Below are 27,961 nucleotides of genomic sequence, written 5' to 3'. Positions count from 1 at the left end.
CGGTATAAGCTGCTTGCCGGGAGCTGGTGAGGCGTTCACTTTGGGCCGGGGCGCTCCAGTGCGACCATGGACCGGAGGAAAAAGCCCTTGGACGTCACGGCGTCCTCGGTGAGTACGGGTGTAGCTGATGTTGCGGGCTCCGCGTCTCCCCGCCTCTGCCGGACAAGAATCTCGACCTCGTTTGTTTCTTCACTCGGGGACCCAAACTTGGCCTCCCTTCAGACAGGACCCCCGGCACCTGGCTTTTCTCCCAGAAAAAGCCAGGGTCCACTTCTTGTTTATAGAACCCCGAACGTGGCGTCTCCCCTCCGCCGTGCACCGGCACCAGGCTTGCCCCTCAGACGCGGACCAGAACCTGGTGTCTTTTCCGGGTTTGGAATGTCCCTGCCTCCCCTCCGCAACAACAGGCCAGGCCTCCTTGCCAGCCTTGTCTTCGTTACCGTCGGAGGGGGAACGCAGCCTCTGCTAGCTGTGCAGATATGTTTCCCTTCAGTTCAGGGACCGGCATGGTCCTCCCAGAACATTAGAGAGTGTGATTTGTTCCCCAGGGTCCGAGATGCCCAGCGTCCCCACTAGGAACTAAACAGTTGTTAATACACCCGAAGGCTGCGCTGCCTGGGAGCTGTAAGGTCTAACAGAATGTAAACAGCATTGTTAAGTTAGTTGCTTCTAGGAAGAAAACCTGTTCTGAGTACTTTTGTGCCAGCACTTTGTATGCACTACCTCATTGAATCTTCCTGACTGCTTTAGGAGGCAGGTGCTAGTAATATCCCCACTTTATAGGTGATGCCATTGATGCTCAGAAAATGAAGTGGCTTTCTCAAGCTTACATACTGAGTTCTTAGTGGTGGAACTGGGCTCACTCCATCTGTTTGACTCCAAAGCTGTTGTCTTTTCCGTTATATCAGAGCAAATTGCCTAACCTTTGGTTTAATCTTGGATTTACTGCAGAATGTTAGGATGCAAGCGATACGAAGGAAAAGATGGAAGTAGCCCAATATTTGAGCTCCTTTCCCCCGTCTAATACTGAAAATCGGTACTAGTTATTATGTTTGAGGATTAGGGATCAAAAAGCTGTAAAATTAAAGTTATCCTTTCCTGACGGGTTAAAATTAGCAATACTCATAATGTGAATGCCATCTGGGAATTGACACTTTTCTGAGCATCTTCATTTTAAAGTTCGAAAGTTTAATAGGAAAATGTCTGGCTAAGAAATTGATGTAGTTAAGAAGGCTTAGAGGGACTTTCCTGGCAGTCCAGTGGTTAAGACTTCGCCTTCCAATGCAGGGGACGCGGGTTCGATCCCTGGTTGGGGAGCTAAGATCCCACATGCCTCTGGGCCAAAAAACCAAAAGACAAAATATAAGTAATATTGTAACAAATTCAATAAAGACTTTAAAAATGGTCCACATCAAAAAAAAAAAAAAAAAGAAGGCTTAGAAGAAAAGGCTTAAGTTTTTTTTCCTTAAATGTACAAGTCTTTTTTTTAGTGATACATGTAACTTTATTTATTTATTTATTTTTATTTTTTGGCTGCGTCAGGTCTTAGTTGCGGCATGCGGGATCTTTCGTTTTGGCGCGCGGGCTTCTCTCTAGTTGTGGTGTGCGGGTTTTCTCTCTCTAGTTGTGGAGCGTGGTCTCTGTAGTCTGCAGCACGTGGGCTTAGTTGCCCCGTGGCATGTGGGATCTTAGTTCCCCGACTAGGGATCGAACCCACGTCCCCTGCATCGGAAGGCGGATTCTTTACCACTGGACCACCAGGGAAGTCCCAAGGCTTAAGTTTTAAATTTGTTTTTTAAAATTTAGAGTATTAGGCCCTAGAATGAATCTGCCCTTGGCATTATTAAAAACCCTGCCAAGCCTATTTTTAAATTGCTTTCTTCCAAACTAGAAATCATTGAGCTGAGTTATTTTGATGTCCTTTAAAAGTCAGTATGTGATGCTGGGGTTTATAAGTATCTACTTTATAAATGACCATGTGTATAAGCAGCTGTAGTTGGATCCTTAAAAAGGAAACTGTCATTACATCCTTTTTTGCAGAGTAGATAGTGGTGACTGATCCAACTCCCCTGTTCCCTTTGCTCTGACCTTTCCTATTCTTGAACCCTGTTGTTCAGCTAAACTTGCAGTTTCCAAAACATGCTGAAACAAAATTCACTCAGTCCATTTTATTTCTAGCTGTTGAGATCTTGCCTATCCTTTAAGCTTCATTTCAAAGCCATCTCTGATCACTCTGGCCAGAAGGAAATACTCCTTTATCTGAACTTTTTGCTACTTAATTCCACTCTTCACAGTGTTTATTACAACTGACTGGTATTGTAAGTTACATTTCTTAGGAGATTGTAGGCTCTTTGAGGCAGGAGTATGTCTAATTCATGTTTGTATCCTGCTCTTCAGTGTTAAGTGCCAGCCATATACTGGTGCTCAGATTGTTGCTGAACAAAGACGTTTTCCTATAGAAATAATAGATTGTTGTGATGTTTAAGTGAAATTACTACAAGAAAAAGCCAAGGACAGTGCCAGTCAGACAGAAGGTGCTTAATAATGTTAGTTGAATCTGAATCTAAAAGATGCAGATTTCATTTACCTTGCTTTATCACTCTCCCCTTGCCCAGAGGAAAGCCTTGAAGTGTTGAAAGTTAAATACATTTACAACAGAGCTGGAATGAAATATGACTGGGTTTTATTTTGTACTAGATTCTACATTTAAACATTTAGTTTTATATCCATTTTTGTCCATTTATAGGAGCTTGTAATCTTGTTTTGAGAATTATAAAAACTTAGAAATCCAGTCACTCATTAGAATTAATTGTTTTTGTTTGCTTATCGGTTTTATTTTAGTTGGTAGACCTTAAGGCTGAACTCTTCCGAAAACAAGAAGAATTCAAACAAGAAAAACTTCTCAAAGATGCTGGAGTTTTGGGGAAACCAAAACCAACTACTAAGGTAAAAATAAGATCTAATTATCTCTATCAATTCCAAACATAGGGAAATTACACCGTACTTAGGTTTTTTGAAAGTGTTCATGGTGTCTGCTACATAAAAATCCCTGTCTTGTATTTGAACATCTGCATGAAATGTTTTAAATATTAAGATAGAAATTAGTAAGATTTAAAAGCGCATTATAATGATCTAATTCTTTAGCACTTCTTTTGGAATAGTACATGCTGTTAGTATGTGTTTGTTTACATTCCCATGGAAGATTATCTAGCTTTACAGGTGTTATAAATCCAAACAGAGATAAACAATTAGATAATATAGAAATATAGCAGAAATATAGCTGGGTCTTTAAGAGTTGTGAATGTTTTTACAATTTTATAGCTAATGGTATCTGTTACTTGTATTACTAAATCTCTGTTATATATATTTTCATTAGTCTAGAATTAGGTTGTAATCATTCAGGAGATAAAAGAGAAGTAACTGCAATTGTATAAAGAAATTTTTTTTATGTAGTTAGGGCTTTTTTTTTCATCTCCAGCTTTGCTATGTACAGTGTATTTGCAGGACATAGGTTGGCTGTCAGAAGTCTAGTTATTTCCACTGATTCATAAGATCTAATTATCTTTTTTTTCCTTCTGATGTACAAGACAAGTAGAGATTTTTTTGCAATCATTTGGTGATTCTGTCTTGTCTTTTTAAATTATTTTTCAGAAACCAAGTATCTGGAGCAGACAAAACGCAGGAGTTTCTAATCGAGCTGAGACGGATGCTGAACAGAAGATTGAGGAACAGAAGACTTTGGACAAAGCGAGGTTAAGTTTCGCTCTGATAAATGTAGCTGCCGTTGTGGCTACCCAGGCAAAGGGAATGAAAGTTCAACTTTTACTCTTTTTGATTTACAATTTTAATTTTTATCATCCTTCTAGCCAAATACTCTATTACTCTGAAAATAATATAATTTGCAGACATATTTATAGTCTTATAAGAAGATAAGAGAAAGCCTCAGTTTAAAAGATGAAACAGTCCCACTTTGAGCCCCTGTTAGGCACTGAGGTATCAACAAGTGTTTAAGAAATGTCCCCATGGTGCTGTGGTTTGGGGCTACTAGGTGGCATGCTATTAGCATTTAGAAACTGAATTTCCCCCTCAACTTTTTAATATGAAAAACTTCAAACGGACAGAATATTTGAAAGAAGAGTATGGTGAACATTCTAATACTTTTCACCTAAGTTCACCAATTAACATCTTTTAAAATTTACTTTTTTCTTCCCCCTCCCTCTCTCCAGTGTGTGTAGAGAAAGTTTGTTTAACATCATGATACTTTACCTCTAAATATTTCAGCATATATCTTTTAAGAATAAGGACATTATCCTGCATAATCACAATACTGCTGTCATACCCAAGAAATTTGACACTGATAAAATAGTAGTATCATATGGTCCATATTCAGATTTCACCAGTTATCCTAAATAAAGGTTATGTCCTTTATTGTTTTTTAAAACATTTAATCCAAGATTCAATCAAAGAGTACACATTGCATTTAATTTTCATATCTCTTTAGTCTCTTTTAATCTAAAACAGTTCCCTTGCCTTTTGTTGTCTGTTATGCCATTAATGTTTTTTGAAGAGTCCAGCCCAGTTGTTTCTACAGTGTCCCACAATCTGATTAGAGTCATACTAACTGTTGTTGGTAAGAATACTATTTTTTTTTTTTTAATTTTAAGTTTTTTTTTTAAATTTTATTTATTTATTTATTTATTTATGGCTGTGTTGGGTCTTCGTTTCTGTGCGAGGGCTTTCTCTAGGTGCGGCAAGTGGGGGCCACTCTTCATCGCGGTGCACGGGCCTCTCACTATTGTGGCCTCTCTTCTTGTGGAGCACAGGCTCCAGACGCACAGGCTCAGTAGTTGTGGCTCACGGGCCCAGTTGCTCCGCGGCATGTGGGATCCTCCCAGACCAGGGCTCGAACCCGTGTCCCCTGCATTAGCAGGCAGACTCTCAACCACTGCGCCGCCAGGGAAGCCCTATTTCTTCCTTTTTGATTTGGACGCCTTTTTCTTTTTTTTTTGCTTAATTGTTCTGGCTAGAACTTCCAATACTGCACTGAGTAAAAATGTTATGGGTAGGCATCCTTGTCTTGTTTCTGACCTTAGAGTAAAAGCTTCCAACTTTTCACCATTGAGTATTAACTATGGGCTTGATCTTTTTTAGTTTCCTCTGTATAACGGAGTATTCCTTGGTACTTTGCTGTGATTTTTCTATCCAGTAACTTTTTACATAATACGTTCACTGTGCTCCTGGGGAATCAAGTCTCCCCATGATCTGCAGGACTTCTGCATCTCTCCAGAGCTTACAACAGGCAGAGATAGTTCCATGAGGATGTAAGGCCTCAGGCAAGTTACTTTTCCATTGAGACTCTTTCCTTATCTGTGAGGTGTGGTGGTTAATACTTAACTCATGAAGCCCTTTAAGAGATTAAAGGAGATACATAGTGTCTGGCACATAGTGGGTTCCAGATAAGTGTCCCATACCCTTGCCCTCTGAGTTCCATCTTCACTACTTGACTGAAGAAATGTTCTTTACAGTCACCAGTGACTTCCTCATCTACTAAATCCAGTGGCCATTTCCCTGACATCTTCCTTGATCTCCATTATTTTTAATTAATTAATTAATTTATGTGTATTTTTTGGCTGCATTGGGTCTTCGTTGCTACACGTGGGCTTTCTCTAGTTGTGGCGAGTGGGGGCTGCTCTTCGTTGTGGTGCGCGAGCTTCTCATTGCGGTGGTTCTCTTGTTGTGGAGCACAGGCTCTAGGTGCGCGGGCTTTAGTAGTTGTGGCGCGCAGGCTCGGTAGTTGTGACTCGCGGGCCCTAGAGCGCAGGCTCAGTAGTTGTGGCGCACAGGCTTAGTTGCTCCACAGCATGTGAGATCTTCCCGGACCAGGGCTCGAACCCGTGTCCCCTGCATTGGCAGGCGGATTCTTAACCACTGCGCCACCAGGGAAATCCCTCCATTATTCATCTGAAGACTCTTCCTGCCATCTTAAAACTGTCTTCTTTCTGTTACATTGCATCCAAACTTCTTATCCTTTCCCTTGCACTCTTGTCCCCAGCTGTCTCTGTTGTGTTTATTTTGTACCACTCTCCCCTTTGCTCAGCACCCTCTACCATGCTGGTGTCTCCTTGAACATGTCAAGTTCATTCCCTCTTCATCTTTCCTCTGCCTAACTTGCTTTCTCCCTGAAGATTCCTTCCATGGTTGACTTCTTGCTATGCAAGCCTTAGGCCAAACGTCCTCTTCAGAGATGTTTCCCCTGACTACCCTATCTTAGTGTCCTGCCCAGTTGCTCTGTCCAGACAGTGTATTTTGTTTTCTAAATTTTTTGAAGTTTTATTTTTACTAAGATGATGAGATTCTGTAACGAGACTGCTTGTTACACTAAGCTCCATCTGAAAAAGAGAACTTAACCTCTTAGAAGTTGATATGACTTAGCTGGTCCACAGAGCACTCCATCAATGCATGACAAAGGGCCTCTATTGGGAAAACCTGCTTTTATTTCCTTCCCTTCTTCTCACTGTCTGAAATCCTCTTTTTCATTGATTTATTTGTCTTTCTCCCTCTCTTGACTGTGACCCCCATGAGAGCTGGAACTTTGTCTTATGCACCTAAAACAGTGCTTGGCACTTGCTCAGTCAGTACTTGGGAATGAATGTGTAAAATGAAAGAGGAATCTTTCTGACATAGATGCGAAGAGGCTGTAACTGGTGGCATGCTTTACGTGTATTATCTAATTAATCCTCATTACAACGCTAAGAGGCAGTGCTATCTTTCCCATCTATTGTGATGTGGGAATTGAGGTATATGAGAGGTTAAGTCACTTGTTCCAGAGCACACAATCGTGTGACCAAGGGACTTTAGTGCCTTGGGACACCATTATTATTATTATTATTATTATTATTATTATTATTATTATTATTATTATTATTATTATTATTTTGGCTGCGCTGCATGGTATGTGGGATTTTAGTTTCCCAACCAGGGATCGAACCCATGCCCCCTGTAGTGGAAGCACAGAGTCCTAACCACTGGATCGCCAGGGAATTCCCTTGGGACACCATTAGAAATGAACTTTTCTATTATGATTAAGTGTGATGCTTCACAAGCAAAAAATCGGATGACTTCTTTGGGGCTCTTTACCATCATAGGTATTTCTAGAATAAAAGAATTGTCAGCTGTCTTACCCACGAAAGAATAAATGTCTCTAGAATTAACATGAGCAGAGAGACTGCTGTATTGAAATACCAGGGTTGATGTTTGTTTTTTATTAGCTATTTGTCATGAATACATTATTCATGTTCTGTATAAAATAGACACGATCATATTTTTAACAGACTTCCAAGAAGTTGGTCTCTACCTGCCTTAGGCCTGATGAGCCAAGGGAGACCAGGGACCTTCGTGTAAGACAAGGAATTTGTAAAACAAATGGAATTTGGCGATCCATTTGGAAGGTTGCAAATAGAAAATGTTTTTGTTTAGACAGCTCTCTTTTTTTGGTATTTAAGTTGCATTTGGCATTTAAATTAAATTGGAATCTTAATTCATTCATGTATTCACTCATCAAATACTTACTGAGCATCTGCTATGCACCAGATACTGTTTTAGGCCCTGGGATACAGTCACGAATGAGAGAAACATGGGCTAAGCTTTCACGGAGCTTACGTTTAGTTGGCAGAGCAGACCTGGCTGGGCCTGAAGGTCCCCTCAGGGCCGGGTTTCAGCTCTAGTCGTCAGGCTGGGTCCCTTGGGCAGGTTGCAGCAGTAAGGCTGGGGATGGGGCAGACTTACCAGGAGTGGCAGTGATAAGACCATTCCTAATACTTGCTATTTTTTTTACTCCTAGGGAGAAATTGGAAGAAAAAGCCAAATTATATGAAAAAATGACTAACGGAGACTTTATAGGTAAATATGATTATTTATGTATTTTTATTTTCTGTAATTCATACACGTCTGTGGTATTTTATTATTTGTTAAAATAATTGTAAGAATAGGGAGAAATTTAAAAAATAAAATTGATTACTTTCCATGCCAACACAGAGACAAGAAAATCAGCAATAGTTTTTCAGTTGCCCCGTGGGTGCTGGGCCCCATGATAGGTGCTATGAAGGGACAAGCCAGTACAGTATAAGCCAGATTCTCTGCCTCTGCCCTCAAGGGGGGTATCATCAGTGGAGGAAAATGGCACAGAACAAAACAAATTTAGGAAGCAAGGTCTAAATAGGCCACAATTACAGTTATTGCTATGTTAAAAAAAAACCTGGGAGGAATTGTGGTTCTATCAGGGTACTGGAGTTATGGTTCCTTTTCCCCTGTTTTTCTCTATTTTTAGTTTTTTTCTGTGATGTGCTTATAGTTGCTTTTAAAATAATAAAAAAAAAGATCCCCCTTTCCTCATACCCGCCCCAGAAAAAGAAAACCCAACCTACAGTTCAACAGCAGTAGAAGAGATTTTACAAGGCAGTGCATATCTTATTGCCTTTAAAAGGCATGTGTGGAAGTCTCTAGGGAGAAGGTGGCTCTGATGGGGGTCTTGAAGGCGTTGGAAAACTGGAGAAAAGGATTCTGCAGGGGGAGAATGGAGAGAGCAGATCGGAGGGAGGAGAGGGCCAGAGCTGGCAGGGCCGACTAGCAGGGCTGGGTCTGAGGGGCAGGGTAAGGGGGCAGCGGGGCAGCAGGAGAGCAGCGGGGCTGGACCCTGATCATGGGCTGCCCAGACAGCAGAGGCCTGTTCCCTGTGTGGTGGGGAGCCCAGCATGGGCAGGTTGGGTGCTCGCAAAGCTGAGGGCCCTGGGAGATGTTCTGCCTTCCTCCTAAAGAAGCAGCAGGGTGTCAGTCAGCAGGAGGCCTCACTGTTACATGGTCTTACAACTCAGTTCTGGGAGCGTATATCTCTTTCCCATTTGAGTTACATGTTTTTGTGGCTTAAAAAAAAAGTCTTTTTTCGTTTGATTCAAACTTTACTTACATTGTTAATATAGAAATCAAGTCCAAAGGAGTGTGTGGACGTGGAGATTTGGTTCTGTCCATACCAGCAGGCCCACCTCCTGATAGGCATATTGGACCAGCATGTTTGGGCTAGTTAAGTTTTGGAGCCTCAGCTATTCTCCACTGTACAGTGAGGGTAACACCAGTCCCTGGTAGTAGGGAACCTACTATCTGTTCCTTAGAGCTTAAATCTAGCAGAGTGAAACTTCATGTAAACATTGTGAATACATCCGCTATCCTGTGTTAAATTAAAATCATGGATTGCTATTTAACTTTCAGTGTATGTTTTAGCTCAAGTAGATCGTAAGGCCTGCAGGCAGATGGCACTTTACACATCTCTGTATGCCCTGCAGATCCTGGCACCGTGCCTTACCTGAAAGTGGTGTTCTTTGGATTGAAAAGAATTCAGATGACTTCTTTTACCTGTGTTATGACCCTTCAAACATTTGCCATACTGTAGCAGTATAATTAGGGTTATGGGATACGGCCCACATGTTTAGAGAGGGGTATTACTGATAGGCACAAAGACTTAACTGAGAAATACAGTTTTGCTTCTGTATTATGTAATTGGCTATATGAGTCTTTTGAAGTCAAATAGTTTTGTTATCTTAAAGTCTTTTGTTATTGACAAGACAGTAGAAAACATTAGGCTTTTAAAGATTTTTTTTATGTGGTATATGTGTCCAGTGGCCTATTTACAGCTTCCTTGTCAGTCTCGAGGTGGCTCTGTGTCTTTGTGAGCATTTAGGGGGTGGGTGGAGACATCAACTACTGAATTGTCGGGTAATATAGCCGCCTAGTGATGAATGTGACTGCTTCATGTCAATTCCATGTGTGTTCTTCTTTGATGTCAAGAATCTGAAAATTGATTTTTATGTCCTAGATGAAGAAGTGGAGGATATGTACCTTGTGGATTTCACACAGAAGATCATAGACAAACACAAAGAAATGGAAGAGATTGGTGCCAATAGAGATTATAGAAGGACAGAAAGAGACGATGATGAAGAAACCGTTTCTGAAAAAGATATCCCTCCTCCCCAGGACCCCAGTGAAGAATGGTTGGTGATATTATGCCATTTGGTCATGTTAATATTGTCAGACTTGCGTTTAGTTTTTGAGAGTCATGTTGTTTGGTTGTTATCAAGCCATTTCTCTCTATCCTTAGATATTTATTTATTTACTATTTATTTATTTTCACTGTGCCGGGTCTTAGTTGTGGCATGTGGGCTCTTCGTTGAGGCATGCGGGCTCTTTAGTTGTGGCATGCAGACTTCTTAGTTACAGCATGTGAACTCTTAGTTGCGGCACGCATGAGGGATTTAGTTCCCTGACCAGGGATCGAACACAGGCCCCCTGCATTGGGAGCGCTGAGTCTTACCCACTGGACCACCAGGGAAGTCCCAGTCTCTCTCTCTTTTTTTCTTTTTTTGGCTGCATTGGGTCTTCATTGCTGTGCGTGGGCTTTCTCTAGTTGCAGTGAGCAGGGGCTACTCTTCGTTGCCATGCGTGGGCTCTAGGCATGCGGGCTTAGTGTTGCGGCTCGCAGGCTCTAGAGCGCAGGCTCAGTAGCTGTGGCACCCGAGCTTAGTTGCTCCATGGCACATGGGATCTTCCCGGACCAGGACTCGAACCCATGCCCCCTGCATTGGCAGGCGGATTCTTAACTATTGTGCCACCAAGGGAGTCCCTTTCTCTCTATTCTTAATCAGTTTTCTTTCTTTAGAGACTCCACTTTAAATAGGATTGGTTTTATAGGTATAGAAGCAGTAGCTCCAATAAAGAAATAATTACAAATAGACTGAGCTCCGGCCATGTGCCAGGCACTGTGCCAGGCACGGAGGCATTGATATGCCTGTTTCATTGATGTGAAAGAGTTGTTTAGGCAGAAGAATGTTCCTTTTTTTACCCACGCTACCTTACCCATGTCCTTATTCGGGCATCATGGAGAGTCATCACGTAGATAGTGTCATCTCTATTTCCAGTGAAAAGAGGCTGGCAGAGCTGATCCAGTGAGCCTTACTCTGGCTGTGACATTTTCTGGCGATGTGGTCTAGGCATCATGACCTGGATCTGGACTGCAGCAGCTCTGCCTTTCACTTGTGATATGGTTGTGATCAAGTTCCTACCCTCTCTAAGCTTCAGTTTCCTCATCTGTAGAACAGGGATGGTGATGCCTAGTAGGTGAATGATGGGGAAACTAAACTAGTCTTTTGTTTATGAGAGACCAGAATGAAAATTCCATTATGATTTTTTGTACCTAAGACATTGTTTAGAAACTTGTTCAAAAGGGCTTGAAATTGCATGGAGATGCACTGATGCTGTGTCCTGGGAGTAACCCTGCCTGTTCCCCTCCTGCTGGTGCAGAGCCCACCCCTTCCCTGCTTCAAGGCTCAAATGTCTTCTTTATGGGGGTGTTTGTTAGGAACTGCTTAGGATTGTTAGCAGCACTTGTTGACCTTTTGTCAGCCATTGCCCCTGTGGGCAGGAGTCATTTATGAGTGAAGAGAGCAGTCTTCACTGCTTGGGAACACAGAGAACTTGCATCTTCATGCTGTGGAGGGGTCTTCTTTTTTTTATTTTTTTTTTATTTTTATTAAACATCTTTATTGAAGTATAATTGCTTTACAATGGTGTGCTAGCTTCTGCTTTACAACAAAGTGAATCAGTTACACATATACATATGTTGCCATATCTCTTCCCTCTTGCATCTCCCTCCCTCCCACCCTCCCTATCCCACCCCTCTAGGTGGTCACAAAGCACCGAGCTGATCTCCCTGTGCTATGCGGCTGCTTCCCACTAGCTATCTATTTTACATTTGGTAGTGTATATATGTCCATGACACTCTCTCACCCTGTCACATCTCACCCCTCCCCCTCCCCATATCCTCAAGTCCATTCTCTAGTAGGTCTGTGTCTTTATTCCCATCTTGCCACTAGGTTCTTCATGACCTCTTTTTTTTTTTTTTTTTTTTTCCCTTAGATTCCATATATATGTGTTAGCATACTGTATTTGTTTTTCTCTTTCTGACTTACTTCACTCTGTATGACAGACTCTAACTCCATCCACCTCATTACAAACACCTCCATTTCATTTCTTTTTATGGCTGAGTAATATTCCATTGTATATATGTGCCACATCTTCTTTATCCATTCATCCGATGATGGACACCTAGGTTGCTTCCATGTCCTGGCTATTGTAAACAGAGCTGCAATGAATATTTTGGTACATGACTCTTTCTGAATTATGGTTTTCTCAGGGTATATGCCCAGTAGTGGGATTGCTGGGTCATATGGTAGTTCTATTTTTAGTTTTTTAAGGAACCTCCATACTGTTCTCCATAGTGGCTGTATCAATTTACATTCCCACCATGGAGGGGTCTTCTTACCTGCCTTCTAAAACACTTATATTTGGGGTGGGCTAAGTGGCCGCACGCTTGCTATAGCAACCAGAAGAGGAGCATGTATGATGCCATCCCTTCCGTCATGCTTCTCATCATCATTTCTAGTCTAAGTGGTTTCTCCCTCATCTGAGCTCTGGTAGCACTTAAACATACTTTCTGCTCCTTTGGGTCTTACCTTTTATTTATATTGACACATAACTGGCCTCATTACCAGAAGAAGATTGAGGCAAACTTCTGGTACTTTTTATACCCTGCCTGCTCCTGTTAGGAGTGTTTCATGAGCGTGTGCCCTAACTTCCCCCTAGAGCCCTGTGAAGAGGGCATGACTCCGAGCCCTCCTGTGTCCCCCTTGTACCTCGAGTAATTGTTTCTCTGAGAGCTTGCTCGGTGATTGCTGATTACATGGGGCAGTTGCTGGCTGCTGTTCTGCCACTTCTTTGTGATGGGATCTGAATGTTTTGGAGGCCTTCTCCGGAGACAGAATGGCCTGTGATTGCTTTTCATAGCAGAAATCTCATCTCCTTTGAAAGGTTTAATGTCTTTTTTTTTCCCTCTCATATTAATGCCTGTATGATTACAACCAATTTGTTACTGATTTGAAGAGTTTGGAGGGCAATTGAAGGTGTCACATGCCACCATATGGTGAAGGAAGATGCACTGCAAGCAGTTCTGACACTTTTTTTGTTTTTAAATTAGGTTCCAGAATTGTAACTGCTTGTAAAATCCTTTAGGTAGTTAAGTTCCAGGTGGTGGAAAATCTTTCAGCAAAAATACTGTAAATAACTACTCAGACCATCTGGCTAAATGGTTTTTGTTCTCCATTCATAGAAGAAGAAAAAAGGAAAAGAAGAAAAGGGAGAAAGAAACTGCTCTCTGCTGTTGGAGGTTTTATTTCTGTGGTCATCAGCTTTAGGACTATAGTTGTGGATTCCCAAACATTCAGTTTTTAAATCATAGGCTGACAGTTGGAATCGGCAGGTGTGAGACAAAAGAAAAGGCTAACAAAAGCAAAGCCACATGCATGGGAATCTGACCTTGAGTTGGTCCAGCAGCAGTGCTGGCCCTTCTGTGCTTTCAGCCTCCTGCCAAAGGCTGTGAGGGAGTCCTTGCCCATAATTTAAAAAATTAAAAATGTTTTGCATCATAATGCAAATGAAATGTTACTCATGAAAACCTGCCCTTTTTCTGTTGGGGGAGTCTCAGTATTTCACTGGCCTTGCCAGCTGCCTGGCTCCCCTGCCTCGTACCTGGACAAAGGTACTTTGGGCCAGGATGAGGAAAGAGGAACGGGGGTGAAAGATAACAGACTGGCCCGCCGCTGAGGTGCTTCTTTGGTATAAAATGTGTGTTGCTTGGCTTCCTCCTAGTTAAAAAGAGTCTCTCAAAATACTTATATTAAGAAAGTTCTAATTCATTGGGAAGAATTGTACCAATTCGAAGAAATACAGGAAAGAATAAAAAGTCAAATTTGGGAAGACTGTAAGGAAGTGAGCAAGCTGAGAATATGGTACGGAGCAAAGTTATTATGATGCTGATAAAATATTTGGAATTGTTTAAACCAAATTAAAGTAAGTTCTGAGATGCTGCAGCAAGGGTCTTTGTGGGGTATTTATCTTGAGGTCCGAGATGTACATGATCATTTTCTACAGTTTCTAAAACTAAGATTTAATAAAGGGCTTAATGAACTTACCGTGTGTCAACTTTTAACTTTGAAAAACATGTTCTTACCAATGGTAGTGGTCTCTCAGGTTGAGGGTTTTTCTTGGTGATGGGGCCTAAATTAACTTTTTACTGTGCACCAACTCCCTGACTTAGGGAACCATATGTCATGTACAATTTTCCATGTCTTTTCACTTTTATTTCAGGGTGGATTATGTGGATTCTTTAGGGCGATCCCGGCGCTGTATGAGAAAGGATTTGCCACATCTGCTGGAAATGGATAAAAATCTTCAGGGGAGGCTGTAAGTGTGTGACATGCAAAGCTTTGCCCATGATATGCAGACACGGGGATTGTTTTGTGCGCAAGGCTGTTTTTAGTTAATTATCTTTGGTGCTCTGGTATAAGAATATTTTTTTAATGTATAAGAATATTAGTGGAAGCACTTTTTTGGGGTTAGCATACACATACACACATAGTCCACACTCAGGGAACAACCTGAGTGGTTGATCATCCATATTGTGTAGCTACTAAAAGGGATGAGTTAGAGCCTATCTGTTTACTTGGAAGGATGTCTGCCTACAGAGTAACAAATAGAGAATGAGCCCAGACCAAGCCAACAAACCACTGCGGAGAAAGTGTTTAAGAATATACTCTTGGTTATCCCACAGCAGGTGGGGGCAGGGAGGTAGTTAGCTTAACTTTTTGTTTATACACCTTTGCATTTTGAAGTAAGGGCTTTATGGCTAGAATTTTTTCTGTGGTGCCTAAGACACACCTAAGAGGTAACTTGCTAAAACATCCCAGGGAATAAAATTTTCACCAAGGGCAGCTATTGTGTGGAAAGTGTTGGGAGAAGCTCCACCTTGTCCACGTCCTCCAGGGTCAGGTAGGCCTGGGCTTGGCACAGGGAAGAAAGTGCAGAAGCCCTGAGCCACCTGACGGGACATGAGATCCTGCACGGGAGACCGTCCACAGGAGGCCCGTAGTTCCTCCTCTCTGCCTCTCCTGCGCCCTCCATTCAGCCCCAGACCAGGGTGGGAAGGAAAGTAATTTGTCTGAGTGGTGAGGCAAGATTTCATTATGCTAATGTAACATGTTGCTTGCTTTGATTAAAGAAAGGTGAAAATAGTTTTTGCAGGTTCCCAGTGGTATTGTGGGTCAGAAGCCTCTGTAAGGAACTGTCTTCTTCAAAACTAGAGTTACTCATCCATGTTCGCCCTCCTGAACTGAAGCATTGCTGTGTCACAGCTCTTATCTAAGATGGTTTTTGCTCTATTTTCCTAGTTTCGTTAGTCCTGCAAATGAAAAAACCTTACTATCTGAAGATATGAGAAAAGAACTCCAGCGCCAGCAATGGGAGGAAGAAGAGAGGGAGTCCCTGAGAAGGCCAATGGGGCCCGTACATTACGAAGACATTCGTGAAAATGGTATAGTCATCTGGCAGCTTTTTTTTTTTTTTTTTTTAATTTATTTATTTTTGGCTGTGTTGGGTCTTTGTTGCTGTGCACGGGCTTTCTCTAGTTGCGGCGAGTGGGGGCCACTCTTCGTTGCGGTGCACGGGCTTCTCATTGTGATGGCTTCTCTTGTTGCAGAGCACGGGCTCTAGGCGTATGGGCTCAGTAGTTGCGGCTCGCGGGCTCTAGAGCGCAGGCTCAGTAGTTGTGGCGCACGGGCTTAGTTGCTCCACGGCATGTGGGATCTTCCCAGACCAGGACTCGAACCTGTGTTCCCTTCATTGGCAGGCTGATTCTTAACCACTGCGCCACCAGGGAAGCCCCCATCTGGCAGCTTTTTAAATCATTTTTTTATCTTGAACAAATGACAGGCATAAAAGGAAGTATTCGTAAAGCAGCAGCTCTTATGTGGAAATAAAAGATTCTGCTTTTGGAATTGAAAATATCCCTTTTTTCACTTCATAGCCTAAAAATATTCATATTGGGAGTATCTTCCTAACAGAGGGTCTGTTAATCCGAGTTTGCTCCTCAAGAGAAGTGGAGACAGCCTATGACTAAAACGTTAATGAATATCTGTTACGCTTGTCACTTGGCAAACAGGATGGAAACAACTTCTAACTTTTTTTTTAGCTGCTTCTTAGAAAAAACAAAACAAAATGTGTGAGACATCATTGTGTTCCTTTTTGCTTTGGTAGGAATTTGGTCTGAATTTAATTCACTGATCAGGGAAATCTAATCTTTTGGATAATTTTGACTTATTTCAGAGGCCCGGCAACTTGGTGTTGGATACTTTGCCTTTGCCCGAGATAAAGAGTTGAGAAACAAGCAGATGAAAACTTTAGAAATGCTGCGTGAGCAGGTACAAATTAAACTCAGTTGATGTTAAGGATTTGAGCGGTTGGGTTTCTTGTTGTACCGGACTGCAAAAAAATCTAGTAAATTAATTAGAAATTTACATTGCTATTCAGAATGCAATTATCGGTTTCATAAAGGTAATTGCCTTATTATTTTGGTGTTTCAGACTTTAAGATTATAGTTGTTCAAAAGTAACCTGTATAACTTTGATGTTTTAAACTTGGTTTCAAATATGGCACTTTTGGAGCGGCCTGGGTGAGAAAATAGAAAGTTATTAGAGGGGGGTTAAGGAGTAGGACAGAATTTTCTTGAATGGTAAGCCTTCCAGGATACTCTGTGAACTCTTACTAAACTTCAGAAGACATCAGAGGGCTTGTGTAAGAGGACTTAACGGGTCTTCATGTTGAAGATCTCAAGGATGGCTTCTTAGAGGTGGCATGAAAATCAATTAGTCTATTTTTAGAATAAAATTAATTATTTCATCCTTTTCAACAGAAATATTGTGAATAGGCTAATAATTTTCTAATTTTCTGTTCCGTTCAGACAACAGATCAGAGAACAAAACGAGAAAATATAAAGGAAAAGAGAAAGGCTATGTTAGAAGCAAGACTTGCCAAACTCCGACAAAAAAAGATGAAAAAATCAAAAGAGGACGGAGCAGAGGAAGAAGATAGAGGTATATCTTGGCTCGTGTTTCTAAACCTCAAAAGGAAAAATTTTAGTTCAGTTGATATCTCAATAATAGGACTGGCAATGTGGAAATCTAGTTTTATTCTCTAAGCAAGCAGTGCACCTTGGAGATACTGCCAGGAACAGTGTTTATAACCAAAGTGGCATGGAATTACACTCCAAAGAAAATTTTAGGCTGTAGACAAGGGTATTAACAGTACATTGTGTTGTTTCATAGAACAGCATGGTTTAGTAACTGAGACTTAGGAGTAAAATACCTAAGTAAAATACTTAAAAGGTTTTTTAGGATAAAATTTAGTTGTGCACGTACATGTTTTAGACCTATTTTCATTTGCGATGGTTGCGGTTTTTGTTGCTTATTATAAATTAATGTATTTTAAAGAAGACATGCATTCAGAAAGTTAATAAAATAAAGGATTTACAAATATGGGTATAGACAGCTTACCAAGGGACGGTTGAAATGCTTGGGAGCACCGTCCAGTACCGTGGTCAGACTTGCTCACCGTGAGAGTTATGCTAGACTGGGATAAACTGCCCCAGCAGAGACACTGCAGAGACTGGCTCAAACCAGGTGGACGTCTGCTTCTCTAGTTTGGACACCCATCCAGGGCAGGTAGTAGCTCTGCCCTGTACGGTCACCTTTTCCCTGGTCTCCTCCTGTCTTACTGCTTCTGCCATTCCATAGAGGGTTCCTCTCACCTGCACGGTCGCTAGCTCCCCAGCACCTGTTCATGATCCAGCCCTGGGGAAGAAGGGGCGGGGAACCAGCTTCCATTCTAGGAATGTGAGTTGGGATCACACACAACCTACGCATTTACATCCCAATGGCCAGAATCCACAGGCCATCCCCAGCTGCAGGGGAGGCTGGGAAATGGCCTCTCTGGCGAGGTGACACATATCCAGCTGAAGCTGGGGGGCACTATAGTCCCAAAAGGAAGAAGGGGGTGTGGGTGTTAAGGGCACATAGAAGCTTCTCCAGCTCTCACGGAAACCTGTGCTAAGCCACGGGCCATTTTCTAATTCTAATAGCTTTGAAAGGAGATCAGAACACTTAGAAATCGGAAAATGGTCCATTTAGTTTTGTATAAATGCTGTCTCCCTGTGACATGTTAAACTCTGTATTGTTTCTCTGTTTTTGCTGTACTCCTGAACATCTGTCATTTCCACAAGATGTGAAGTGCCACCAGTGCTTTTTAAAAATCTGTTTTCTTTTAAAATATGGCCAAAATAGAATAGCCTACAGCCTGTCGCCAGGCTCCAGCTCTTCATCACCCTCAGTCCCCTTGCTTAGTCGGAGACTCTTACTTTAGTTGAGTAATTGGGGGGTTTCTGGTCCTTCAATTGTTGGTCAGGGGAAGCAGGGTGGCATAGTGCCAAACAGAGACTTTGAAATCCATCCATCCTGGGTTTGAATCCTGGCCCTTGTCACTGTCTACCTGTGTAGCATTTCTGATCTTAATTTTCCTTATCTATAAAATGGGGATAAAATGGGAATACCAATCCTGACTTTATTAGGGTTATTACAGGGTTAAGTGAACTATTGTATACAAAATACTTAGCCCACTGCCTGGCACATGATAGGTGCTCAATAAATACCGGTTATTGCTTGTACTCTCAGGATGAGCATGTTCTATTTAGTTTTTTAAGTAGTTTTAAGCTTTATTATAATGAAGTCTTATTCTCTTGCCAAAAATAGATGGAGATGTTATTGGGCCATTGCCACCAGAACCAGAGGTCATGCCAGCTCCTCATACAGCTGCCCAGAGTAGCAAAGTCGAAGTCATCGTTCAGGAGAGGAAGGATACCAGGCCTGGGGTGCCGCACGTCCGCGAGTGGGACAGAGGAAAAGGTAAGGCAGTCAGTTCTCCTGAACAGAGTGTGATTCTGGTGAGTCTTAGTGGTCCTTGGAAGCTTAAGGAATTCTCCACATCCTTGAACTTGTTTCTTCTCAATACCCAGGAGCATTAGAAAGTGTGATTATAAAAGATCAGGGTCTACAAGGCATCATGCCTAAAGGATGAGTTTTGTTTTTTTTTTAAGAAGCACTTGGCGGAAGGTTTCTGAAATTCCCGCTGCCCCCATGTGGTGTTACAGCTTTGGGATGCTGGTTTTTTTTGTTTTTTGTTTTTAATTTTTGGCTGCTTTGGGTCTTCATTGCTGCGCGGCTCTCTCTAGTTGCAGTGAGCGGGGGCTACTCTTCGTTGCGGTGTATGGGCTTCTCATTGAGGTGGCTTTTCTTGTTGTGGAGCATGGGCTGTAGGCGAGCAGGCTTCAGTAGTTGTGGCACACGGGCTCAGTAGTTGTGGCTCGCGGGATTTAGAGCGCAGGCTCAGTAGTTGTGGCGCATGGGCTTAGTTGCTCCGCGGCATGTGGGATCTTCCCGGACCAGGGCTCGAACCTGTGTCCCCTGCATTGGCAGGCGGATTCTTAACCACTGCACCACAAGGGAAGCCCCTGGGATGCTGTTTTTCAGGAACCGTTTTTTAAAACCTTATGAAGGTTTGGTACTTTAATGTATTCTGTGGTTTAGCGGTCCCTTTTATGTTCAGTTGAAAACAGTCTGCGTCCCAGTGTATTAACTTGGATTCACATATGGTCCCATTGGGTTGTGCAGAATTGTCTGTAAATTTTTTCTGTAAATACACCACGGTCCCTACAGCAGCCTCTCTTTGGGAGAAGACTCTGGTTTATGTGTTTTTGAAAAAGATCATTTCAGTGGTACATTAGTGTGAATTGTTGGAACTGATGAGATCCACGACTAAAGTAAAGATATGCAGATGGGTGAGTGCCTTTGGTTAGTGCTACTGTTAGAAATAGAGGTGGAATACCAAGATAGATCTGGACCGGTGCCTTTTGTGTCTTCTAAAATTCAATAAAAGACAAAACTTGTGTTTTGCTATGAAGTACCTGTGACATCATGTCAAGCAAATGATTTAAGTGCTTGATTTTTTTTTTTTTTAATTTGCTTTTTAATATTTTCTTTTTTTTTTTAATTTTTATTTATTATTTATTTTTGGCTGTGTTGGGTCTTCGTTTCTGTGTGAGGGCTTTCTCTAGTTGTGGCAAGCGGGGGCCACTTTTCATCGCGATGCGTGGGCCTCTCGCTATCGCGGCCTCTCTTGTTGCGGAGCACGGGCTCCAGACGCGCAGGCTCAGTAGTTGTGGCTCACGGGCCCAGCCACTCCGCGGCATGTGGGATCTTCCCAGACCAGGGCTTGAACCCTTGTCCCCTGCGTTGGCAGGTAGATTCTCAACCACTGCACCACCAGGGAAGCCCTAAGTGCTTGATTTTTTATGTTTGTCTGTCACGTGTAATTTTAGTACTTTTTTGGCATTGTCTCCAGAGCCTGCCAGCCTTCTTTCTCCACAGAACCTTCCTTGAAGCTTTCTCCACATGGAAGTTCTCACTCCTTTCTCTTAGCCTGGTTCCTTATCCTTTGTAGGCATCGCATATACCTTGTATTATAGTTTTGTTATTACTGTCCTTGTTCTCCAGAGAATTTAAGGTGGCTTTTAAGAAATATATACAATAATTAAAAAGTAATAACAATAAACATTCAATGATTGAATAATCAGTTCTAATAATACTCTTTCTTATTTTTACTAGACTTTTCCTTTGGGTATTGGTTGAAGAGGCAATCAGATCTCCGGGCTGAGAGAGACCCTGAGTTTGCCCCACCATCGAATTACTTTGTGGACCAAAAAAGAACTGGTTCTCTGAGTAGCCAGGCCTGGAACAGACCTGCACCTGCACAGAGTGACCCGGGGCAGCACTCTGGCCAGAGCCATGACCCCGGCTCTTCACATACATCATCCACTCCAGCCCCCAGTGGCCCACCACAAGCCCAGGTGGTCACTTTTGAAACTCTGGATGATATGATTTCATATTATAAACAAGTGACATGAACTTAAAAACACTATAACGGGTCTGTACTGTTGACGGTGCCTTCCTCTCCCAGAGCAGAGAAAATAACTTAACTTTAGGGACTGAATTGTAACTTTCTCTTCCTGTCTTTTACCTGAAGATCGAGACTTCAGACTGTATTTGTCAGCAGCAGCGAAGAAAGTGAATGGTACTGTGGGAACTCTGGCCACTTAGCTGTTCATTTCATTCTAATTGGTATGGAGATACCAATTCATCTGGATTTACATGTGAGCTGAGACAGAGTAAACATACTCTGTAATATTTGATACTAAGGAGTTTGTAATCCTGTCTGCTTCATACCCACTCCCATGACTTACTCAGATTTAAGGGTTCCACTCCTTTCCTTTTGCCAGTACTAGCTTGTAGATGTCTTTGTTCCAAGCATTCAGCTTCCAGGTCATTTGGTGGAGCATCTGTCAGGAAGAATTTTGGCCTGTCAAATGGTGGCACATGAGGGTACACTGGGAGGCAAAGTGATCTAGTCTCCAGGAGGACGCTGACACTGATGGAGAATTAAGCATATCATTTGAAATGATCAAGAAGACCAGGGAGGACTTCACAATCCAGAAAGGTAGACATTGACGTCACTTGTTCTTACTATCACCCCTTCTTGAGTGGCGATTATCACAGCCACGCATAGTGGGTGTTCATTAAGTGTGTATTGAGTGACGGGCACATGTGGAGGTTGCTGGGCATGGTAAGAGCAAGAGATGCTCCTTAGCCACCAGGGTTGGTTTTTCATCTCCGCCTGCCTCCCTGGTTCTCTCGCTCTGGGCCCTGAGCTCTCTCGGGAGCTGAGTCACCTCAGCCTAGGTGGGATGGATTTGCGCTGGAGTGAGAGACAGCAAGGTCCTTTTGTCTTTACTAACGAGTGGGCGAGCAGAGCTCCAGAAGGACTTCCTGTGCCTGAGTACCGTTCCTGTCCTCTACCTACTACACCGCAGTGTCCTCTTCACAGCTGTAGACAAGCAGTAGAAGTTGACCACCAGATCCACAGGGCTGTTACAGCTGCCTCCCAGGCCAGTGAGTCTTGTAAGAAGGTGCTAGAGCAGGTCCTTGAAGCGCCTGCTGGAGCCCGTGGTCTCTGTCCCCACAGCACAGTGGTGTTGCTGGGAGCACCCCTGTTCTCATTATGGATTGCAAGCTGGAGCACAGAGAGGGTCAGTGATTCGTCACGTGATGTCTAAGTGACAGATGGTTTAGGTGCAGTTTTGCTTCAGACTCATGTTTTCTTCAGCACCCTCTGCTCTCAGTCTTTTTCCCCAGTATTGAGCAGTAATAGACAAAATTCCAAATTCTTGCAAACTTAACCTCTGAAGTCCAGATCAAGGGTGGAGTTGCAAGACCTATTAAATGGTCATTTTGTCAGCCTGATCAGGCAAATACCTCTCCTAACAAAAATGAAAACCAACTGACCCAGCTGCCTTTTTCTGCAGAAATTGACAAACTCATCCTAAAATTCATATGGAATTGCAAGGGACCCAGAATATCAAATATTCAAAACAATTTTGAATAAGAACAAAGTTGGGGGACTCACTTCCTGATTTCAAGACTTACTACAAAGCTACAGGGATCAAAACAATGTGGTACTGGACTTCCCTCGTGGCACAGTGGTTAAGAATCCACCTGCCACTGCAGGGGACACGGGTTCGAGCCCTGATCCGGGAAGATCCCACATGCCGTGGAGCAACTAAGCCTGTGCGCCACAACTACCGAGCCTGCGCTCTAGAGCCTGGGCACCTAGAGCCCATGCTCTGCAACAAGAGAAGCCACCACAATGAGAAGCCCGCGCACCACAACTAGAGAAAGCCCGCATGCAGCAACGAAGACCTAACGCAGCCAAAAATATATAAATAAATAAATTTATAAAAAACAAAAAACAATGTGGTACTGACATATTGATAAATCGCTGAAACAGAGTTGAGAGTCCAGAAATAAACCCATACATCTATGGTCACTTGATTTTTTGACAGTGGTGCCAAAATCATCCAGTAGGGAAAGAACAGTCTTCTACAGATGGTTCTGGGACAGCTGACTCGCCACATGCAAAACAATGGACTTGGACCCATACCTCACACCACATACAAAAGCACCTCAAAATGGACCAAAGGCTTAAATGTAAAACTGTAAAACCAACTGAAACAGCTTGTAGGACAAAAGGAGAGGAGACAAAAAGAAAAATTGGAATACTAAAAGGAAAAAACAGAATTATTAGATATCCTAGAATCATAAGGAAAAATAGAAGAAAAGAGAAGGTGAATAATAGACAAATAAGAGAAAGATGGGAAGAGGGTGTGTTTATAAGGTAGAGCAGAAGGCCTCGAGAGGCATAGCATAGAGAAGGGATGGGAAGACTAGTCAGGCAGCAACAAGTGCATGAGTATAGGAGGCAGTGGTCGCGGAAGGGGCCCCCAAATAACCTTTTGTCCTTGCCCAGGGCACCCACGGTGGACGGCAGAGCAGTCTGTACACGTTGGCTCAGGGTCACTGTCAACTAATAACTGTAAGTTGGATAGTCTCTAGGATTTCAAAGACTGTGTAAGCCTTTTACTAATCCCCTTTTAACAGCATATGTTGAGTGTTTTGTGAGCCCAGTTTTATCCTCTTCCATTTCAGACTCAAGGTCCTTCAACGTTAACACAATTCCAGTTTTACTGTTTCTTGTGGGCCTGTTTTGTAGGAGTGTGTCCAGCAGATGGCACTGGAGTTCTTAGACTGCAGACCCGTGCTCTGGTAGCACTGCCCAGTAGAAATGGGGTGTAAGCTGTGTGTGTCAGTTTCAGTTTTCTAGGAACCACATTTAACAAGTGAAATTAATTTTGTGGTATATAGTCATCCCTCTGTATGTGCCAGGACCTGCCATGGAAACCAAAATCCGTGGATGCTCAAGTTCCACAGGCGGCCCTCTGTACCCACAGTTCTGTATCTGTGGTTTCAACTAACTGTGGATCCTGTAGTGCTGTAGTAGTATTGAAAGATACGTGCGTAAGTGGACCCTCACAGTTCAAACCCATGTTGTTCAAGGGTCAACTCTATTTAATCCAGTATATCCAAAATATTTCAACATTTAATCAATATACAAAACGTTTAATGGGATATTTTGCAATTCTTTTCACACCAAGTCTTCAAAATCCACTGTGTATCCACTTATAGCCCATCTTAATTCAGATGCTAAATTTTCGTCAGGAATACTTGATCTGTATTTAGATTTCATAAAATAAACATTTGAAAGTAGATTCACATACCCAGGTCCGTCCAAACATACTTAAAACATTTAAGAGTTTGCCAATAACTGAATTGATTATCAAGTTTTAAATTTAATAATATTAAAATGTAGTTCCTTAGTCATACTACACCACATTTCAGATGCTCAAAAGACACGAGTCTAGTGCTACTGAATGCACAGCACAACTCTAAATGATCTGTTTTTACATGTTTTGTGGTCTGACTATACATAACTCTCCTGTTAGTAACTAAAGGACTGGCAAACACATCTCTTCCAAGCATACATTAAGCATTCACGCTACTCCTATGGCTTGTTTGACTTGGGAGCCAGCAGTGCTGAAATCTTCTATCAGAAAGCATGACCCCACCTCATTCGTGGCATTGTGGAGCTAAACGAAATATTTTGGATCAGAAATTGCTTTGAATTATTTGTTTTCATTGTAATCTTTTCTCCAGGCCTTTGTGTGTTTTGATACAGTTCGTTTGAATTGGCTAAATAAATCATTTTGTTTGCTTGCACAACTCCCAAAGGAGAAACTTTAAATCCATATACATGAGATTCCTGCTATGTTTAGCCGTGCATTTGCCGAAGACTTGTGGGATAATTTATTTCCTCTTAAAGCCATAGTGCAGCCTGGGAGATGGCTATCAGCTGACCTTGTTGTGACACACAGATGAGGCAGTAGAATTTAGAATTTGGAATGGACGTGGGTACTGGTCTTTACAGTTAATACAACACAGAGTAGCCACGCCATATGTGTTTAATTTTTTTTCAGCCAGAAAATTGAACTAAGTCAGTTATACGTCAGGCAGTTCCTGTAAAAAACTATATGGCTAAGGTAAGTCGTGATAATTGAAAAGAATTTGTTAACCTGCTGAAAACCATGAGAGAAAATGAAACTCCCCTGGTCCTGGCACCTGCCCTGCTTGCTGGTAGGTGGTGAGGCATTTGCTGGTGTGGACCTGGACATTGGCTTAACATTCAGAGCATGTGTGTGGGGTGGGGCAGAGTGGGGAGAACAGTGGGATGGTGTAGATCATTGTCTAGGAAATGGGAAAACCAGAATAATCAAAAGAAGCAGGGTGTTTTAGTGAAAACCTGTCACCCAGGCTGAGTATTGATCTTCTGTTACCGTTTCTCGGTAAATCCCAGCTGTTCGTGTAACCATGCCCAGTAAATGTACGTCTGTCCAGTGATGGGAGTGGTCACCAATATTACTTGTTTTCTACCCTCTATTTAAACAGCATCTTTCCCCACTACATTTCTAACTGCCATGTTCTCTCCAACTCTAAGCTCATCTGCTAGGTGGTGGTTTTGCCCGGTTGTAAAAACCTTCCCTGGGGTACGATGCATTCTGTTTCTATTTGGTCGTTATCAGCAAGTAAGCTTCCCTGAGCTTGAACACGGGTGTAGCTCTTGACCTCTCAGTCCCCACACCACTCCTCTCTGCACAGACAGTCTCGGTTGTTCAGGGTTGATATGGAAACCAGGAAACACAAGAATGGGCCCTGCTCCCAGCCCAGGTCTCCCAGGTCACAAGCCTGTCTGAGAACATGGTGCTTTCTTTTCAGGGACCCTTGTTTATTGTCTTCTTTCCTAAAGTCATCTTTACCTTAAAACTGAAAGACTTTGTATCTCTGCTTCCAATTATGATCAGCATAGGTGTTTATGGGATGTGTAATCAATGTAGACCTACCATTTGTGTGTTTTTTTTTTAATTTAACATTTCTCAAAACTGAGCTCAAGTTATTTTTTTGCTGCCTAATACTTCATATTAATCTGCATCGTTGTCAAACAGTTCCTCAGTTGTTGGCTGGCTACGTTATTTCACTGTTAGGAATGAAGTGGCTATAAGCATCTTTTTGTTTGGTTTGACCACATTTGAAGAACTATCTTCCCTCCTTTTAAAACTGTTCCCTTGGGCATTACTTTCTGAACTAAAATCACTGGGTCAAAGCATTGATCATTTTTTGGTCTCTCGATGGGTCTTGCCGGGAGACTCATCTTAATGGCCCTTTGGTGCCACAGTAGATCCCCCTGGTGGAGGATGCAGGTGGTTTGCAAGTGGATTCAACTTGAGGAAGAGCGGTGACTGAGGTTGCAGTCTCGAGAGCAAACCTTGCTGGGCAGCAGGCAGTTAAGCTTGATCGTATGCACGTGACCCCCCTCTCCTTCCTCTCAGATCCACTTCTCTCCATAGCTCAGCCCTTCTTCCTCTCATCTGCTAGAGAATTCGAGCGTCTGTCCAGAACGTTCTTTATATATTGAATGGAGAGGACAGCGTCTATTAGTTTTTCTAATTCCATTTCTACCTCTTGCGTGCATCAGGTGCGGGCTTGTTCTCTTGCCTGTCCCAGCCTGAAGCTGCGCTTACTCACAGATGGCAGTCACATGGTTACATCTGGACTCACTGTCCTTATCAAAAGCGTTCTGGTTAAAACCAGAGAGAGCCAGAGACTAGAGAAAATAGCAAAGAAAGTCAGGACCAGATTACTTGAGGGAGCAAAGTTTAATTTTGGTTTAAATATACAGCTGGATACAACTTCTACCCAAAAATGTCTTCTTGAATCAGTGCCAGTACAAGAAGGAAGTATGCCCTTTTTTTTTCAAAGCCATGCCTGAATTTCCCCCTCAGCTTCCTTCTCCATTGGGTGCCCTTGATTTTCCCAAAGCCTGTTCAGAACTTTCCCACTTTTCATCCTTGTTCTGCTTGCACCCCACGGTGTACCCCTGGGAGTTTGCTGGGTCTGTGCCTTCTGAAGTACTCTTTCAGGTGCATGGGCTGGAAATTGCTTTTTTACTGTAGGCAGAAATTGGGGTGCTGTGGGTACAGCTCTCCTCCTTGGCTAATCCCACTTCAGTCGTATTTCTCACACTCCTTCCCACCACACCGCTGGCCCCTGGGAGGAGCGCCCTACAGTATAGATGTCACCTCTGCTAGCAGTCCTGTGGTTTCCCATCATCTGCAAGATGAAGCCAGGGTTCAGCGGTTTACACCAGCTCCTCTCAGCAGGCTGCCGCCCACCCCTCCCACACATCCCCCCGCCCCCCCAAGTAACCTGTAGCATCCTCAAGTTACTTGCAGTTCCCCAAACTTGCCAGGCTATTTAGAGCCTCTACCCTGAACAAGTGCTCTTCTCATCACCTGGAGTGCTCTTCCTGTCCTTGTTCACTAGTCACCTACTTCTGAACCAGTTTCTGTCATTTCCATTGCACAGCCTTCTTCAACCACTTCAAATGATTATCTTTTTCTGCTTAACATTCATTGAGCACTTACCTCTGCTAGGCATTGTGCCAACCCTTAACACATATGACCTCATTTATCCTCACAGTCCTGGGAGGCAGGGCCTGATGTCCACAAGTGCCAGGCTCAAGGTCGCATGGCCTGAGTTCTTAGCCGCCCGGTGACACTGCCTTTTCTGGATTTCCCTCTGCCTGGCAGAGAGCACTCAGACATGTCATGGTAGCCTGTGTGTGTGTGTGCACTCCTCCCCTCATCTCTGTCCTGCCCCTATGAGGAGGCAGCCCGCAAAACTTTGAAGATGTTGGAATGAGGATGGTCATTTTTCATATCCTTTATAAACTTCTTCCATGCTCTTTTTATTTCTTTGTGGGAATTGTTAATTGAAACTTTGTTTATAGCCATCTACATGGGCCTATTGGGCTATCTGTTGGATTTTCAGGCTATAAGTATTTTTCACTTTCTGGCATGTGGCAGCTTACTCGGTGTCTTACTTAGTGTCATGGAGGCTGTAAAAGGGGGAGAAGA

At 42.7% G+C, this 27,961-nt stretch overlaps 1 protein-coding gene across 1 annotated transcript; it reads left to right on the top strand.

The window, feature by feature from the left end:
• CCDC174 (coiled-coil domain containing 174) lies at window positions 1–23,568 on the top strand. Its single transcript, XM_061195607.1, has 11 exons — window positions 1–108; window positions 2,842–2,946; window positions 3,652–3,752; window positions 7,841–7,899; window positions 9,866–10,040; window positions 14,248–14,343; window positions 15,327–15,469; window positions 16,261–16,355; window positions 16,895–17,027; window positions 18,738–18,890; window positions 20,649–23,568. The coding sequence occupies exons 1-11, from the start codon at window positions 67–69 to the stop codon at window positions 20,945–20,947; spliced, it is 1,401 nt and encodes a 466-aa protein (XP_061051590.1). The 5' UTR covers window positions 1–66; the 3' UTR covers window positions 20,948–23,568.
• The last annotated feature ends 4,393 nt before the right edge of the window (window positions 23,569–27,961 follow it).

This window comes from Eubalaena glacialis, chromosome 7 (assembly GCF_028564815.1).
Source record: "Eubalaena glacialis isolate mEubGla1 chromosome 7, mEubGla1.1.hap2.+ XY, whole genome shotgun sequence".
NCBI lineage: Eukaryota > Metazoa > Chordata > Mammalia > Artiodactyla > Balaenidae > Eubalaena > Eubalaena glacialis.
This window is presented reverse-complemented; position numbering and strand designations above follow the sequence as displayed.